Source organism: Curcuma longa, unplaced genomic scaffold (genome assembly GCF_044706935.1).
Source record: "Curcuma longa cultivar G26 ecotype Majalengka, Jawa Barat unplaced genomic scaffold, ITB_CL_G26_1.1 contig_25195, whole genome shotgun sequence".
Lineage (NCBI taxonomy): Eukaryota > Viridiplantae > Streptophyta > Magnoliopsida > Zingiberales > Zingiberaceae > Curcuma > Curcuma longa.
In genome coordinates this window covers 1-18,851 of record NW_027432674.1, presented here as the reverse complement: position 1 = coordinate 18,851, position 18,851 = coordinate 1, and the positions used below count along the sequence as shown (strand labels likewise).

At 37.0% G+C, this 18,851-nt stretch overlaps 3 protein-coding genes and 1 long non-coding RNA gene across 4 annotated transcripts; 1 reads left to right on the top strand and 3 right to left on the bottom strand.

The window, feature by feature from the left end:
• Positions 1–1,138: 1,138 nt before the first annotated feature.
• Positions 1,139–12,046, bottom strand: LOC141818526 (uncharacterized). The gene is made up of 12 exons (XM_074706013.1): positions 11,960–12,046; positions 9,794–11,042; positions 8,506–8,513; positions 6,956–7,131; positions 6,300–6,360; positions 6,115–6,210; positions 5,554–5,648; positions 5,256–5,369; positions 3,640–3,707; positions 2,483–2,593; positions 1,606–1,834; positions 1,139–1,421 (listed from the first exon to the last, which is right to left on the bottom strand). Exons 2-12 carry the CDS (start codon positions 10,975–10,977, stop codon positions 1,311–1,313), a joined length of 2,253 nt encoding a protein of 750 aa, XP_074562114.1. The 5' UTR covers positions 10,978–11,042; positions 11,960–12,046; the 3' UTR covers positions 1,139–1,310.
• Positions 12,047–12,381: 335 nt separating this feature from the next.
• On the top strand, positions 12,382–14,125 carry LOC141818525 (cytochrome c). Its single transcript, XM_074706012.1, has 3 exons — positions 12,382–12,567; positions 12,832–12,965; positions 13,728–14,125. The coding sequence occupies exons 1-3, from the start codon at positions 12,456–12,458 to the stop codon at positions 13,818–13,820; spliced, it is 339 nt and encodes a 112-aa protein (XP_074562113.1). The 5' UTR covers positions 12,382–12,455; the 3' UTR covers positions 13,821–14,125.
• A 322-nt stretch (positions 14,126–14,447) lies between these two features.
• LOC141818524 (pentatricopeptide repeat-containing protein At1g71490) lies at positions 14,448–17,141 on the bottom strand. Its single transcript, XM_074706011.1, has one exon. The coding sequence runs from the start codon at positions 17,139–17,141 to the stop codon at positions 14,967–14,969; it is 2,175 nt and encodes a 724-aa protein (XP_074562112.1). The 3' UTR covers positions 14,448–14,966.
• Positions 17,142–18,039: 898 nt separating this feature from the next.
• Positions 18,040–18,851, bottom strand: LOC141818527 (uncharacterized). The gene is made up of 2 exons (XR_012600971.1): positions 18,803–18,851; positions 18,040–18,290 (listed from the first exon to the last, which is right to left on the bottom strand). It is a non-coding gene; the product is annotated as an uncharacterized LOC141818527 (long non-coding RNA).

Genomic DNA, 18,851 nt, shown 5'->3' with positions numbered 1-18,851 from the left:
TTTTATATCTTGAGTGTTTATCTTTGTTAAGTTTATCTATGTAACAAAAGATAGAATGCGCCGCCCCAGCGGTCTCACACAGTTAGTGTCACGACCATTTATGAGAAGATAAATCGAGAAATTACAATTGACCACAACGGATTGTCTCAATTTCGTCGAGATTCAACTCTTGCCCACTATAATAAATCTGTCCTATAATAATCAATTTAATCATGCCCGGGGTGATGAGGGTTTACCTCAAATTAAGAATAAATAGATGCCAAGCATATAATTAAGAATTATTTATGTTAAAATAAATTAATTTTTTTTGTCTCCACTATAAATAATAATAAAAATGTTACATTCTATTCTAAGTGACAGCTTATCTTCCTAACTTTTTAAATACTAATAAATTTAATTTTTTTTCGTCCCCTTCCTTCCGATATGATTTTCCTGATTCCTTCTCCTGATGGATGCCGTGGGACTTATCTCACTAATAGGACCCAACATCCATGTCTAATTATATAAATATCAGAAAGGGATGCTCGACACATAACAAAACATCCTTTTCCCATTAGAGAGAGATAAATCTATGGAAGAGCATGAACCATGCTCTGGGATACCTCGTCCTTACCACCGAATGGAAAGCACTTCTCTGTTCCACATTTTTGTTGTTTGTTTAAGGTCGATTATCATCTAACTGTTGATAAGTAAGACCAAAAAATTAGGAAGAAGTACCTATCACGTTTCGAGTGAGCTCGTATTCCAATCCACCTCGAACAATGATAGATATGACTTAAGAGGAAGATGGTCCATGGAACAAAGGACTGTTAATTTAAGTGTACTAATATTCTTTCCTCACTAATTATAGGCTTAGCCGACACAACATGTGGTGTTGCTTAGTTATATCACTATCCACAATTATAAACGTTTTTTTCTTCTCCCTTTGCAATTTCATTTACTTTTTTTTTTTCTTTTGATTCTCACCAAACATATTTAGAATTAAGTTTCTTTTCGTAGAAGGCTTTGTATAAACCTCCAAACTTGCTCGTGGCTAGATACATCGAACTCTTTATTAAAAGTACCGATCGACGAGCAATCATGAACTAGCTCATAAAATTTTCTTTCCTGGAAACCAAACCATCAATGAAACCGTCAATAATCTAACAAACAAACATAATTCACGGATAGAAATAACAGATGTTGAGGGGAACACAAAACGATTGGTGCTACGTAGACTTACGGTGCCAGTGAAGGCACAGTCGCACCTACCAAAGGGGTAGGCATTATCAACATGACGCATTAATTAACACATATCATATAATGCACTATTAATTTGGAGATAGAAAGTGTACTCGAGCAAGCAGATACTCTTTGCCAGCCACCCAAACACCGGTTTGTGACCACTGGATATCTTCCCAGTCCAAGTTATCATACAATATCTGCACAATTAAACATTAAATAAATTGCAAATTCATCAAACGAGCTATAATAATGATGGTAATGAAGTATGTTTCAACAGGCAGCAGAGACTCCCTAATGAAATTTCCTATTAATCTGCACTTTTTTTAGAGATGGAAAAATAACTAAGCGTTTTTAAAAACGGATTTGAGTTACTAGTAGTACCTCTAGATGTTCCATGGGTAAGGGGATTCCTGATGACCTCATTAGCTTCTCGGGTAATGGTGTTTTACAACGGGACCACCTAAAAACATCGATGACAGTCTCACGTTCTGTTGAATTTCTATCTCCATTTGAAGCATGCAAGCCGTGGTTTTGCAGTTTCTCATGATCCAAATCGGTTGCTTGAGAAGTAGATGGAATGGGCTTCTCTCCATTAAAACAAAGTTCATATCTGCCACAAAGAGGTCAAGGTAAATATGATAAACACATTAAAAATAAAAGAGAACTTATACAATAAAGGAGTGGGTATGTTCCTAAAAGTATCTGCACTTATGTATAATTACAAAGTCAATTCTATAATTTCTGCTGGAACTCTCTCTACCTTGGTCAATGCTAACTTATTTCTCTGCTTCAACTCTACTAATATCCAATAATATTGCAAATAATCAACTTTAAGAATTATCTATCAGACTACAAGAGCTTCCTCATCCAGAAAAACTGTTACCATCAAAAGCAATAGACACCAACACCTTTATATTCCATAAAATAAGAAACACAAAAACAGCCACAAATACTTCAACACAAATTTCTATCATCTCATTAAAAACCAAGTTTTCCTGTAAAAAAGAATCAATCAATTCCTAAATGAGATATCTTCCATCTAGTCAGCAATGATCCTAACCAACAAAAAACAAAAAGCTGTGTTAGTCCCCAAATAGCAACAATAATCCTAACCAGTAATAACAAGGGAGTAGAGAACAAGATTATCTGACATCAGATATGCATGAAAATTTTTAAGCACATCTTGTAAAAGTAATCTATTGCCATTTAATAAGATAAAAAAATAATATAAGAAAAACAATGTAAAAAATAAGCACACCTATTGAAATGAGTCTCCAAATATAGAACTTCTCCTTTCTTTAGACGTGCTGAAGTATAAAGAGGCTTCTTGAGTCCCTTGTCAGCAACAATATTAATTGTGTATTTCAGCCTAGGAACATAAAACAAAATTCATTCCAGGGGATACAAAAGGGTAAAGGCTGCATCATGTGCTCACAGAAATGTGGATATGTTTCTAAGCTGATTATGCAAACTGAAGATTCTGAAGATCATGAGGACTCTTGGCAGCACATCAAAAGAAGCACAGAATAACTTATTTAAAACATGAAGTTTACACAACTGCTTGAGAATGAACAATCATGTCTGTCATCCCAAATTTCCCACGAGCACAAAAGAGTGGAAACACAGAACATAATTTTATACATAAGTTCAATTTATATATGAACAATCTAGGTAAGAAGAATACTTAACTATCTATTCAATAACATAAATCTTATACAAAAATGCAAGACATATATGAATCCGGTTCTCCTTGAAAGATCACAATTACAAAATCCAGCTCCTAAATTGGAGCAATGATGAGGATTTAAGTCCTTACCATTGGCTCTGACATCCTGAAATACAAGAGACAGGAAGACAGGATGAAAAACCCTCACTGCTTGTTTATGTGAAATCCTTTATTACACTAATATCTATCCTTAGGTTAAACAGTGGTGTAAAGCAGTAGATGTCTCAGAAATTTTCAAACGGACATATTCTAAAATTTTCAAGATAACTTTATTATTATTAAGGCCAATTCATTGTTTGGAATAGGAAAATTGATTCTCACTTAAATTTTGCAGTTTGTAAAGTAGCATAATTCACTTTCCATAATTCCTATTCTCAGAATATCCATGTAATATAGTATGTACTTATCATGTATTTATTTAATGTACATTTATATCAATATTTTATTATTTTTATCCATTGCGACATATGATTTGATTGATTTTCATATTACTTTCGATATAGCCTTCATGATGATGTTGATGGTGTACACAGAGAAATATCTAAATAAGCAATATCACCTAAATTCTGAAATAAATTCGATGAACTAGTTACCTAGATTTCAAAAATGCACACAAATTATTTACCAGAAATATGGAAAAATACAAACATTTCTTTGGTATATAACATGACAAGAGAAATGATAACTACCATGGCTCATTGCAAAGATTATACTGAATGGTAACTTCTCGAACAAATCTTTGATGACGCAAAGCATTCTGCAAAAGGAAATAATAGAAAAATATCTGTCAAGATCAAGAAAGGAGTGATCCATCAAGCTTCCATACACACAGAAAAGCAAAAGGTGGAAACCAAAATCTCATGATTAAATTTCTAGGCAAAAGGTGGAAACCAAAATCTCATGATTAAATTTCTACCATATGAAGTTTATTGCTAGACACTTCAGAAAGTACAGTCTAATTGTGAAGGTTTTGCAGCCATTAAAGAAAATATTTCATGCAAAAAACACAGTTAGTTGACAGCCACTACTTTTAAGAAGAATTGGATAATCAAACTCAATCATTGACATATATATATCAAATTGTTTATGGTCTAAATGCTAAAATCATAGGCATGATTTCAAAAAGTATTCTATACCCTAGCAAAGCACAAAGGGCTATGATCAAGACTAGGAATTAAGATCATTGTCATCTGAGAACTCCTAGATCTGTATAACAGGAATTTAAATTTGGGGATGAGATAGAATATTAATATTAATAATTGGGTTAAAATAGAATATTAATGCTGTATGAATGAGCCATCATTTGGGATAGATGAGTTTATGATTTAGGTTGTTATCTATGTCCAAGGTCAGATTTTCTGTTAACATTACCATAAGGTAAAAAGATAGTTAAGGTGATTTTTATAAATGTTATTGTAGGTAGAAGGTTAGATTAGGGCAGGAGTCACAGACCCTGCTAGAAGTAGATATGTGAATGCCTTATGCCTTCAGATGCCAAGGTGAAGAGCTAAAGGAGACCTTCAGGTTCTTGAGCAAGGGGATTGTCACACCCATGCAGTAATCAATTTTGGTTGGATTGGAGGCTCAAAATATTTTGGTATGTGAACTAGCTCTTCTTCCCTATGAGTCTTATGGGACAAGTATAAGCCCCACTTGAGGACGACTAGGTCTAGGAAGGAAGAAATGTCATGGATCTTGTTAGAAATGGATCTGTAGCAACATGATTTCCATATTGTCACATCCAACCTATCAGATGCTGGCTTGAAGAACTAGAAAGTGGCTCGTTCAATCCCACATATCCAAGTTGGGGAGGTCTATTGGCCCTTGTATGAAAGTAGTGCCACCACCTAAGCTGCTATAGTTTTGGTTGGATTAAAGCTAGTAGCAGTCACATTTATTCACACAACAAAAAAAGGTTAGCCCAGTGCACGAAGCTCCTACCAATACGAGATCTCAAGGAAGGATCTATTGTATGTAGTCTTACCCTACTTTGTAAGAGGTTGTTTCTGAAACTCAAACCTGTGACCTCCAAGTCACATGGTTCTTCTAGTAAATTTATGTAACATATAGTATCTTATATCAGTGGCTGAGAACTTTAAAAAAATAGTATAATGATGTGGATTGCTCTGATCATAGATAATGTTACATATTAATACTTTTGAACATGAAAGTGGTAGACCACATACCACCTGCATATGCTTTTTAGAACTTTGACAGTAGTTACCCATCAAATAGCAATGCAATGCTACCTTAACTGAAAATTTCAGAGTGAATATTAGATCATGTGAAGAGACAATTGTACTACCGAAGCTGCAGCTCGTGTTGTCATTGTACGCTCAACTGATATTGGAGCTATAGTTGGCTCCATTGCTGATGTATATGTAAGGTGAGGTTCCAAATCAATTGTCCCACCACATTTCTGTCATAAGATAGTCACATTCTAAAATGAGAAACAGTCAGATGATATATGCACATTACAAATTCATTGCAATGCAAGCAAGAAAACATTACAGTTGTAAATGATTTTAGACATGAATCCGCTAATGCATAAATCGAAAACACACATGAAAATTAAGAAATCAGAGTCAAGGAAAAATACATACCTTCACAATGCAGCAACGCTCAACTCGAAAACTACAATCAATTCCTGCCCCCCAAGCACGTGAACGGACATTGTTTCGTAAAGTTGAAGTATAACCTGTAACAAGGGGAAAACAACTAATTGCATAACACAAAAAGAAATATTGCATAAGTGTAACTGCCAATGGTAAAACATATTGAAAGATATATCAGGGTTGTCTCAATTAATAATGCAATTAATTCAACATGGCTACAGATAGATAATGAAGTAGCCATAAATACAAGCACGAACAGCTTTACAATAAAATAAGGCCCAAACAACTCGTCACTGCCACTACAAAGAAAGCAGCATAACTTCTAGACCTGCAGTATTTCAGACTTCCTAACTGAAATCTGAATTCAGGGTAATTATTTTCCACCAATTAAACTAGCCACCACCACCACCACACACAGACACACAACAACAACAACAGCAGCAGCAACAACAAACTACTGGAGGTAATCCAACTCACTCAAGAATCCAGAGCATAAAAATTGGCCCAAATATTAGAATCCTAAGCATGCTAATATCCCTTCATACTTACATTCTTGTGATGGTAGAACTCGAACTGTTGCCCGTAGCTCTTGAATGCCAAGTGGTGGACGAGAAGATGAGGAGATATAACCAGTGTGCATCAGAACTGGACAGTAATACACCTTTAAAAAATGCCTCCAAGTAGACACAGAATTCAAAATATGAATATATTGTACAATGGAGCAGTAAATATACCAGCGACTAGATCTGAATCATTTGTGTATATATCTGTACCCCAAAGCTGAGCACCTTTCACCTGCAGAAAGTTACTTGTATTACATTCATTGGTTGTACTAATTGTTTATACTTAATGATTTGATTCTTCAGCTGCAATGAATTTTTTTGTTCCAGTTTGAATTTGAGGTCGTGTTCAAAGAATATATAACATACAGTATATTTTGCTTAATTCTTTTTACTGAGTGATACCAAAATTACTAGATTATTTAAGTAAGACAATTAGTTTTTTACTAGTTAGAACAAACATAAAAACATCACTGACTTAAATTGCATCCATGCTTCTGTAATAATTGTTTTAGGAAGGTAGAGATTCAGTAAAGAAACAAAAAATACCCCCTTTCCAGTATGCTAGTTAATGAGCTCTTTTAGTGTGTCTTTATCTAAATGTCAAATTTAACGGATTTATCTTATAATGGTAGCCAAATTTCAAAATTCAGATAAAGACAATATTCCTAAACACACCATGAGGTAAAAACATAATTAATTAATTTAAACATTATTAGTAATATAGCCTTGCAAAGAGAACATTGGAGGAATAAGGTTCCTGTAGCTTTCAGGTAGTTGACAAAATGTGAGTTTATGATATGAAGCCTAAAAACAAATTGCTTTATTACTTGTCGATTTGTGGAAGTTATATATTCTGCAGGTATTCGAATTTCCAGAGTTGGACCATCTTGCAAGATCTTCTCATTTTGTACATCCTGAGATGCTTTAAATTCCTTCCAAGACTTCATAAGTTCCTGCATACACTCACCAGCTTTATAGACTATTGCAGATGCCTCAGATTTTCCTGCAGTGAGAGGAGAGCAGATGAGCAAGACTAACAAGCAAGTCTAATCACCAAAAGCCACAAAATTTTGCTCTAGAGGAGAAGCCCAACTAAATTTTCAGACAAAATGCTATGACACATTTTTTATCTATGCATATCACACCGACTAGAGCATCAAAATACTAATGAATCCAAAAATGAAAAGGAACTATTTAGCAGAATAAAAGCAGTGGAAGGAGGATAAAACTGAGAGGCATGTCTTCTTGAAAAGGTGAGTAAAACACATGAGCCAACTACTTTGACACCCAAGTGTCAGACAACTTTACCAGATTTCAATAAATGGAAGCACAGATTTCAAACACAAATCAAAGAAGAAATGACCTATTGCTGTATTCCGTTCTTGCTAGTGGCAAATACAAAACCTTACACAAGCAAAGTGCTAAGTCAGGTATTTCAGAAGATATCACAAGTTGTCCCTCCTTTATTGACTCTATTTTCTTAGATATACATGTGGCAGATCTCTGCCCAGAACAATAATGCGTTGGATATGCTCCAGAGACAAATTGAATGTATATTAGTTTTTCACTGACCAGAATACATTACTTTCCAACAGGTAGAAAGGCAAAACAAAGAGTCAAGGGAATAATGTAATGTGCTAAGAAATAGCTTGAGCAAATGTGTACACTAAATCACCAACAGAATTTTGCAACCACAGTAATGAAGTCAAAACAGATAGCCAGTTAGCATTGCCAAAACAGAACAATAGGGTAAAAGTGGAGAAGTAATTGAACTAACAAAAAAACAGATCAAACAGAAACAAAGACAATTTTGTTTTGTCAATTTCAAGTTTAAACCATGATAATCACATAATGAATATGCTATAGCATATATCAAATACTGAATCAAACAAATAGACCATAATTAAAAAGCAAATAAATGCACAAACAAAATTTTGATATTCTCAAATATAATAAAAGAGAATTTCTTGTAGAAATGTTGAACTTCAAACCTTGAGAAACTTATTGAAACAACCTAATAAGAGCAAGGATATGAGCACATTGAGTGAAATTTAGCACATATTTGAATCAAATATTAAAGAAAAACAGGTAAGTCACATAAGTTTATGGAAACTTATGGGGCATTAATCTTCAGAAAGTGCCTCCATAATATCCTCAATGAATATTTAATCACGTTGTATGACGGAGAAAGTGGTACAAAAGCAATAAAATATAAACAAGAAAAATGAATGTCAAGCATAAAGTTGCAATGTTAACTAGTTCTAAAGCACTGAGTGAGTCTAGTGAAGCAAAACATCCCCCATTTGCACCAATTGGCAGTCAGATAACGAGTCACCAAAATCCATTAAAAGCAATGAACAAAAAGAGTGAAACTGACCTTGAGACCTGCAAAATAAAAACCAGAAAAAATATATATTAGCAATTGCATAACAAAGATAAACATTAAACCATAGGAAAATTGAATGCTAGTGACAAAAAAAGACTCCATAAATTTTTTCCTACAAACTTCAAGTAGAAAAAGTGGTATACTATGCCATAACAGGAAACACGCAAAATGAAAATTTACAATCTGTTAAGAGCAAATAATTCAGACACATAGGCAGAGCAAGTCAATGAAGTAAAAGCCCAATGATAATGACTAATTCAATCAACAATCCTAATGGATAAACAACAACAAACCATCAGTCCCAACTATTTGGGATCAGCCACAACCCCATGATAAAAGCAACCAGGGTTCAAAGAGGCTAATTGACACTATAAAAATATCATTATGTAAGGTTTCTGCCATGTAATTGCAAATAGTATAAGCATCAATGTGTAACGAAATATTACGAATGGTAGTACAACGTGAAGAGGGAACAGAAAAAGGGATTTTTATAAGTAAAATAAGCAGAATTAGATTATATTAGTGGACACCAAAAACAAAACAGAATTCTGATAACAGTAATGATCTGACTAGAGACAAACAAATGCATGACCGCTATTCTTAAGGAAAAGGACAATCACCCACGAAATAACTAATTAATTTAAACAATTGGACTCAATCTCCACAAGAATCAAACCAGATTGTCTTCAAAAGAAAGAGGTTAATTTTCGTCAAGGCCAAGTTGGTCATTCCATAACTAATCAGCCATAGTGATATAAGCTAAGAGGTTATCAGTATAATGGCAAGGGCAATATTACATTTTAAAAATCAATAATAAGAAACTGGCATGATCAAGGAATTTTCTGTTAACCAAGAGGACTTGCAAAAATATTAAAATCAAACTACTAGACTACTTTCAGATCAATAAGCCAGGTATGTCAAAGAAACACACACACACACACACACACACACACAGATAGAATATTCTGCATGCACGCACGATCATGCATACCCCTCATTTTGAAAATCAATAATAAGAAACTGGCATGATCAAGGAATTTTCTGTTAACCAAGAGGGCTTGCAAAAATATTAAAATCAAACTACTAGACTACTTTCAGATCTATAAGCCAGGTACCAAATATATATTATTCTGTTAACCAAGAGGACTTGCAAAAAAAAAAAAAAAAAAAAAAAAAAAAACTATATATATATATATATATATATATAGACACACATACATACACAGATAGGATATTCTGCAATGGAATTTACAGAAACACAGATGACATTCATGCATACCCCTCATTATCACGTGCTTTAGATCGAGGACGACCTTCACGTTGAGGTGTTTGAGGAGTTCCTCTTGTTCGCAGTCTCCGACGCTGTTGAACATTACCAAAAGCTTCCTTCTCTTTATCTGTAGCCCCATCTCCATCTACAAAACTATCATCTAATTCCTTGTCATTATGCTTATCACGTTGTTCCTGTCTCTCCCCTGGATCTCCATTCACTTCTCTTTTTTTCTCTTTCATGTCCTTCTCATGAATTTTCCAACTATCAATTTTTCCTCTCTTAGGTTCAGAGGTAGTGTTGTCCTGCTCAAAGCTTCTAATAGAACCATCAACAAACTCCTTTTCAGATTGCACAGTATCCTTTTCATTTGCAGCTGATGCCTCTCTCTTCGAAGTATCCTTCATACTCCATTCTTTATCTTTCTGCAAATCTTTCCTCTCCCTTTCCCATTTTTCCATGTCTTTCTCTTCTCGCAGCAGATCTTTGTGTTCATCACTAGCACCACCAAGCAGCATATTGTTTTGAAAATCATTTTTATCCTTGTCCTTTTCACCAAAATCTCTTTCCTTTGTTTTCCTGTCCTTATCTCTGATTTTTTCTTCAATCTTCTGGTCAATTTTGTTATCTCCAATTCTATCAAGTGTTTCAACAGAGCGATCCTCAGCTGCAAACAGATCCTTTGTAAGTTCATTAGCACTTTGTAAACCACTTCGGGATCCAGACCATGAATTCAAACCATCAGCCGCAGATCTTCTACTCCTGTGATGTTCTTTAATATCTTTCCAATTCAAATGAGCATTAGCTACAGCATAATCTTTCTCAAACTTTGTATCATTCCTAGAATCACCTTTATCAGTTCTATGTTCTTTGTCTTCCCAACTTTCACTCTTAACATCTCTCTTCAAATCTAATCTGTTTTCAGATGTTATTGGATGGTCTAATGAACTGAGAGGCGCTGAAGGCAACCGATGCAGCAGAGATGATCTTTTATCAACTTCACGGGCTTCTAAGCGTTGAGCTTTTGCTGCTCTTCCTTCCTGTCCATGGTCAAGAGGGAGGTGAAATTCATTACCAACTGATTGGTTGGCCTTTCCTGATGGAGATGAATACATCACAAGTTCTTCATGTGGTCGTTTTAGAGGTGTAGAATGCCCACCCTCCTCATGCAATCTCTTTGGAACACCACTCATAATGCTTAAAAGTACACAATGGGTGCTGCTTCAATCTGACAAGATTGTTGATAATCATCCACCACCTAAGGCAAAGAGAAGAGGAAACTCCCATTAATGTAAAAGCCTAAGCAAATCCTGAACCATCCATATCATACTAGTTAGGAACATTTAATCAGTTGCCAATGACTAAGGAAAGAAATACCAAAAATTTTCAAACTACCAAACAGAATTCATTATCTCAAAAGAAATTCTAATAATCTAGATAAAAGCATCACGATACCAAGTAAGATCTTAAATATGGAAATATTTAACTTATAGCCTATGGATCTGCTTCCTGATCCTCTTAGACCTCTAGATATTTGACGGAAAAATAAATAATTTTAGTCAGAGAAACGGTGTTAGGATAGTAAATTTCACCCTGTTAAAAAGTTCGATTGTATTAAAAGGGATTAGAAGGTTATGAACGCAAAAGGCGAGAATAAGATAACTTGCGTTGGAAAGCAACAATAGTTGATAATTACGCGAACAGATTAGAAAATTAAAAACAGCCCTAACACAAAGCTATTAGTGCGTAGCATCCGAAGTCTCTGGGGGATAAATGGACTCTAACAATGGGCAAACAACTACGTCCGAATTCAAGGGTTTTAAACTAGAAAGCAATCAACTTCCCACAGAGACGTCCATGGAAAATCGCGAGGTTAATCCGGCACAAGAAGCGGAATACATCTGTAATTTGGTAAAGAAAACAACACATTACACAGTCAACGAGATACTTGCAAGACCAGGTGGATCCATAACAATTCTTCAGCGAACAGACTCCAAATCAAATATTTTTTATGGCAAATATGATATGCCACAGCGAAAAATTTGAACCAAAGAACCAAGCTACCAAATCATCAACCACCAAACCAAAATCCAACCTTGATTGTTGCTTATTCCATTAAAAAAGCGACCGAATACCACAGACCCTAATATTGAAAAAAAAATAGAACAGCTCTACCGATCTGTGAAGGCGGAGGGCGGCCGGGGGAAGGAGGCGGCAAAGGGAAGAAGGAGAAGACTAAGGATTCTCGCCCAGGTCCCCGACACACGAACCATTTGTCAATCGGACCAGCACAGCGAGATAAACCAGTCTAGTTCTTTCGTATTCTAACAAGTTGGGCTTGGTCTTGGGCTTGGGCTTGGGCTTGGGCTTGGGCTTGGGCTTCTACCTAGAAAAAAATATATTAAACCTATTTTATTCTTTAAAAAGTTTAATTTATCTAGAATATTCACGTCGTCGTTTATTCAGAAATTTACGGCAATTCTCGTAACATAAAATTTGAAGTTCCGATATTACAGTTCGTCGGAGGGCATTTTAGGCATGTGATAACTGGTGGATTCCGCACAAAATGTTACTATAAATATAAGGAAAACGCTAAACGAAGGATGCGTAGCCCTAGATCGATCAAACCGAAGAGGGGAGAGGGAGTGGCATTAGATTTAGGAACTGCTCGATGGCATCCTTTGCCGAAGCCCCGCCGGGTGATCCCAAATCTGGGGAGAAGATCTTCAAGACCAAGTGCGCGCAGTGCCACACCGTGGAGAAGGGCGCCGGCCACAAGCAAGGTCGACAACATTCACTCCTTCCGTTACTTTTCTCTTTTAGATTTTATCTCTCGAGGGGTTTTAATTGATCCTTGTATGGTTTATGCTTAAAGTTGATTCTTTCTTCGTCTTTTTTATCGATTTGTCTTCGTGATGTCGTATAGGCATTTGATCGCTGGAATCAGCAACACGTTATTGTTATTTTCTATATGTTGTGTTTTGATTAGTGTCTGATTTGATCTCTCTCTGTCCGGAACTCACGAAGTTTTAATCCTACAATGGCAGGGCCGAATTTGAATGGACTTTTTGGGAGACAATCTGGTACGACCGCCGGCTACTCGTACTCGGCTGCAAACAAGAACATGGCTGTGATATGGGAGGAGCATACATTGTATGACTACTTGCTTAACCCTAAGAAGGTAACTATGGTCCTTTTAATGTTTGTAGCTATTTGGTAACTACTTTACTGCATCTAGAGGACAATTGAAGGAACAATTATGTAGCATTACTACTGAAAGGCAAATTTTTGAAAACACATGAACCAAATTATGTAGTTTGTACTCAAGCATCTATAGGCTCTAGGTCGGTTCTGGGTTTTACAAACTCTTGATCTATTTCAGTGAGATGAGTCCTTGCAATCTGCTAAAGGATTTTCCTTGCAATCTGCTTAAGTTGCTGCAACTCCTACATTTGCCTCTCATACTTGAAACTCTATCATTGTATGTAGACTAATTCTTTGGGTGTAGAACTCCTTCGGTGTGGCCAAATGGCATATCAGATTCATGACCTTAAGATTCCACAACCTTCAGGACGATCATGAATTAAGGTACCCTGGTTTTTTACAATTGGTTGAGTCATAGCAACCCTTAGGTTGGCAATTTGATCCCCATAGAAATGTCATTCTAACTCTCAGTCTTTAAGTTTCTATAACCTTTAAGTGATAGAGTTGATATGTATGGGATGCAGTCTACTCTAAGCTTGATTTCTGCACATTTAATATATATTTAATATAAGATGATTGTTAATTTAGCAAAAACCGAGGAAAATGATTCATGATAGATTTATCGAAGCTTCTTGACTTACAAGCCACTCTTTTCTATTTAGTTGGATTGTTTCCTCAGAAAAATATGATAGAGGTTAGTTATGGTATTAACCAATAACAAATGTGTTTTTGTTTGCAGTATATTCCTGGGACCAAGATGGTGTTTCCTGGTTTGAAGAAGCCACAAGAGCGTGCGGATCTAATTGCTTATCTTAAACAGTCGACGGCTTAATGATTCTCTCTCAATTGCGTTGGAAACATTTCTTTGTTTGTCAGTAAATAAATAACAGATTGTTAATGCTTGCGAGGAAGCAGTTGAGTTGCAAACTTTGTTTACAAATCTTTACTGTTGTGAGCAAGCAGTTTGTTAATGCTTGTCAATTCATTTGCCATCATGTGTAGTTTAATCAGACCATTTAGCTCATCTAACTTGTCTACCAGTTTGGCTGTTGTGTTTCATGCGAAAAGTGGTAATTGTAAAAATCTGGTGCTAATTTTGGCTTAATAAATTGTAAACTAAATGGTATGTATGCTTTATTGAGTTCTTCGAAATTATTTTGACAAATTTAAAGAATTCTTTCTTTCCTTCTAAAGAACAGTGAAAATGCAAGAAATCTGTTTGATTTCAATCATACTAAACAGTCAGTTGAACAGAACACACGGCAGATTGTCATAGTACCATGACTAGGAGTCGTAATTCCGCAAGCTGGTAATTGTAAATCAAACTCTGTGTAATACGATATATGCCATAACCAGTCAGCAAAGTTTGAAAAATAGCATTCCAATTATCCTGTGAGCAAAGAACAGAGTGAATAAAGACATGAACATGCTATGACAGAGATGCAATGTGATTATTTTTGAAAATTATCTGGCTTCACAGTCTTCTACAAGATGAACCTCAAATATGAACCTTCTGAGTAGTGCTGCAAATTCTGTAGACTTAAGCTAGAGAAATAAGAATCATTCACCAGCTGAAAGCATTTGTCGTTAGTGTTGCAAATTCTTTGTAGAGATTCTAAGCCCAGTCTTTCATTAGTACTCAGCTGGCTGACAGTTTTTAATCTTTATTGCAGAGAATCATCTGCAGCAAAAATTTGCCCAATTTTAATCAGTCCAACTGGTAACTGTCTTTGCTGCTCGTGAGTCCATGCTGCAAATAACAAATAAACAAAATGTGCTATGTTCATTCATCTGTTATTGGTCAGCATGATGTACGACTTCATGGTCTTTGACATGTGCCAATCTTAGAATGATGTAATGTCCATTTATATCTATGCATGGTTCAAGTTTGTGAATGATTCCAGGTTTACAGTTTGCACAGGCATTTCTGACAAATGGAAGCTAAATAGCTATTCTATGTCTGAGATCGTTTTTTTTTTCACCCTTCAATGTTGTCAGAAGATCTGAAATCCACAATTTCAAATTGCATAGGATCACTCATTTGCCCAGTCAATATGTCCAACACCTCATATATTTCATGTGCAAGAGGGTTTGACCGATCATCCACCAAGAAAGGGTGAAATCCATTCCCTAAATCAACCCAAGCCAAAGCAGGTGTTTTCCTAACACCCAAATCCCTCATCATCGTCCTCACCTTTGCAAGCTCATCCCAACATCCAGCAGTTGCATACATATTAGCAATCAATACATAGTGCCCCGAATTGTCTGTCTTCATCTCTAAGAGCTTCTTTGCAGCTCTTGCTCCAATCTCTTTGTTCAAATAGACCTGGCATGCTCCTACTAGAGCTGCCCACATAGCCGCTGTCGGTGGTATTGGAGCTTGATTAAGCAATTCCTCTGCTTTCACAACCAATCCAGCTCGAGCAAATAGATCAACCATGCAAGAGTAATGTTCCATCTGTGGCACAATACCATATGTGTCAACCATCATGTCAAAGAGCTTTTGACCCTGAGATACAAGTCCAGAGTGGCTACAAGCTGAGAGGACAGCAACCATGTTTATGTGGTCTGGTTTCATACCACGGTCAATCATCTGATCAAACAGTTGCAGGGCAGCAATTCCTTCGCCTTGAGATCCATAACCCGCTATCATTGAAGTGTATGATACTTCATCACGATTGGTCATCGAGTCAAACACACATTTAGCAACCAAGATTCTTCCAGACTTGGAATACATGTCGATTAGGGAATTCCAGAGTAAGAGGTAGTGCTGAAAATCATGCTTAGTGATGTAACAATGGAGCTCCCGCCCATGCTGGAGGTTTGCAACACGAGCACATAGGGCAAGATATGTGACAATGGTTACGTAGTTTGGCTGAACTTCTGAATGTACCATGTCTCTGAAAACGATAGAAGCTTCCTCAGCTTGGTCTGCGAGGCTGAACCCAGTGATCATTGTGTTCCAAGTAACTAAACTCCTGAACTCATCTTTCTGAAACAAGAGCCAGGCATGTGCTACATGGTCGCACCTTGAGTACATCGTGATCAAGGCATTGCGGACATTCTCAAGCCCATCACAGTAGCTACGGATCGCAAACCCATGGAGCTGTTTCCCCAATTTCAGCGATCTGACGTGAGAGCAAGCACTGAGACCGACAATTAAAGTCACAAAGTCGACCTCTGAACCACTCCAAGTCACCTCGGAAATCAATCTCAAAGCTTCTCTAGGATTGCCCCTCTGCAAATGCCCACCAACAATTGTGTTCCACGTCACACTGTTCACCTCCAAGCCTTCCGCTCTCATCCGCCCGAACAACTCGAATGCCTCCTCCCACATCCCCCGTGATGCATACGCTGACACGATGGAGTTCCACGATACCACATCTCTAATCGGCATTTCTTCGAACAGCTTCCATGCATCGTCCAATGCACCACATTTACCATACATCGCCACGAGCGCATTGTGGACGAACAGGTTCCACTCCATGCCGCTGTCCTCGATGGCCCTGTGCACCTCCCTGCCAAACTCCAAGTCAAGCAAATCTCCGCAAGCCTTGAGGATGGGTGGGTAGGTAAATTTATCAGGCTCGACGCCTCTCCGAACCAGATCCCTGTAGGCGCGGAGCGCATTGGAGGTCTGCCCATCCCTAATGTAGGCAGAGATCAAAAGGTTCCATTGGATGACCTCCGAGCTGCCGGAGAAAAGGGCGGCGCAATGGGCGTCATGCAGGAGGCCCAAATTGGCATAAAAGGAGGTCAGCTTTGGGAGAATACGAGGGTGGTCGTGGAAGCCGAGAGTGAGGGAGAGAGCATGGAGGTGCAGGCCGTGAGCGAAGGCGCCCTGGGAGGTGCAGCAGGAGAGGAGAGAGGCGAGGGGGTGGAGGAGGGAGACGGAGAAGCAGCGGAGGCGGAGCAGGGAGAAGGAGTAGAAAGCATGGTAGAGGCAGCCTTCGGCGGCGAGGGTCTTGATGGAGGATACGAGGAGGCGGAAGGAGGAAGGTGCAGTAGAAGGTTCTTGTTGAGGCTCAAATGACACCGGCGGCGGCGGCGGCGGCGGCGGACGAGGAGGAGAGAGGATCTGTTTCGTCCATGGATTTGGGAGGTGGACCTGGGTTTGCAGTAGAGCGTTGCAGTGGCGAAGCGCAGAGGACATGTTCTTATGTGCATGGACTTACGCTTTATGCTCTGTTTTATAGCAAAAAAAAATTCAGAGACAAATAAAAAAGAATGAATTCTGAAAAGATTTAAAATCAGGGTCCAGATTTAAATATGATTTAGGTTTTGCTAAGTCATAGATGCTCACATATCCATGTTTATAAGTTTGAATAGCCATTTTTATTGCTCCCGGAACATAGCTGAGTTGATTATGATGCAACAGAGTTATAGAAAAAGACAAAGATTCGAATCCTAACGAAGCCAGACAATACCCTCCTGCGTCGTGACCACTGCAGTTTCTCGATTTACCTCCTCACAAATGATCGTAGAGCCGACCGTCTGAAATCGTTAAGGTAGCGGATTCCACCTTTTGCAGAAGAATATCCATTTATCATCCCCAGAGGAATAAAATGGTTACTACAGATTAGGTTTGTTATGGACAAGGATCGAATCTCGACGAAATCCAGAGAATACCCTCCCTCATAATAAGCAACTACAACTTCTTAATTTATCTTTTCACATATAATCGTTTAAAATATGTGAACTAAAGCCTAATCTCTATGATAAAAAAAAAATCACACTAATTAAAGCAGGTAACAAATTCAGAGAACATACTTTAAGTTAAGATTGGAAGAAAAAAAAACATAGAATAATGAATACCAATCATAATACATCTTTAGATGAAGCACTAGCCGCGTACGAGTATCATACGCGGGACTCATTTGGAAGTGCTTGCATAATTTAAGAACAATAGCTTCTGCTTCACAAGTATTTCCACACTGAAAATATCAGACAAAATTTCCCAAAGCATTCATTATAAACACAAGTCGAAGCATATGGTCCAATGCTACAGGGCTATCATCTTACATATGACACAAGCTCGACAAGATTCAAACTAAGAAAAAAACATCATTATTTCTGAGAAGTTTCTCGCATAGAAATCAGTACACAATCAAAAGCACAACACTAACTTATTATCAGTTTCCACTCAGCGTTTAAGCATGTCTGACATAAATGTTGAAAATAAATTAATTCATAGAACATGATGATGCACTGTAACTGGGGGGAAATTTAGCTGGTCGCAGCAAGAAAAGGTGCAAAATTTTATGAAAGTGCCGCCGACAAACTGTTCGATTCAGGCTGAAAGCTGTAAGAAACATAAAAGAAATAAATTAGTATGCATAGTTGAAAAGAAGCAAATATTCCCTGTACAGTTTCGTTGCAATGCAATCACAGTGAATAAAAAACCAGTCTCAAGAGGATTGCTTGTGATATTGTTGGCTTGCTTTATTTCCATTTTGAATCCATAAGATTCTCAATGAAACATTTCTTGTATGTTTCCAGTATCCAAATCGATAGACACAACTGTAAAGCAAAATTTGAATCACATGATGCAGTACAATGATAGTTGTCTCTTTCAGCATAAGAATTGAAAACCTCACGAATAGATTTTTTTCTGACAAAAATATAACTAAACATTTAGAAAGAATACACGCCAGAAATCCACCAGATCAACATGCTTCACAAGAAAATTTTAACGTTAAAGTCTAAACATGTATGCCATCAAATGTTTAAAATAGCAGGTAAATTTAAGTTCTTTTAATGACATGAATGGCAAGAATATTAGGTTCTAGATTATTCGTTAAAGTAACGTCTAACCTCTAGCAATCCTTCCTAACAAAATTTCCAAAACATTTCTTTAGGCTTC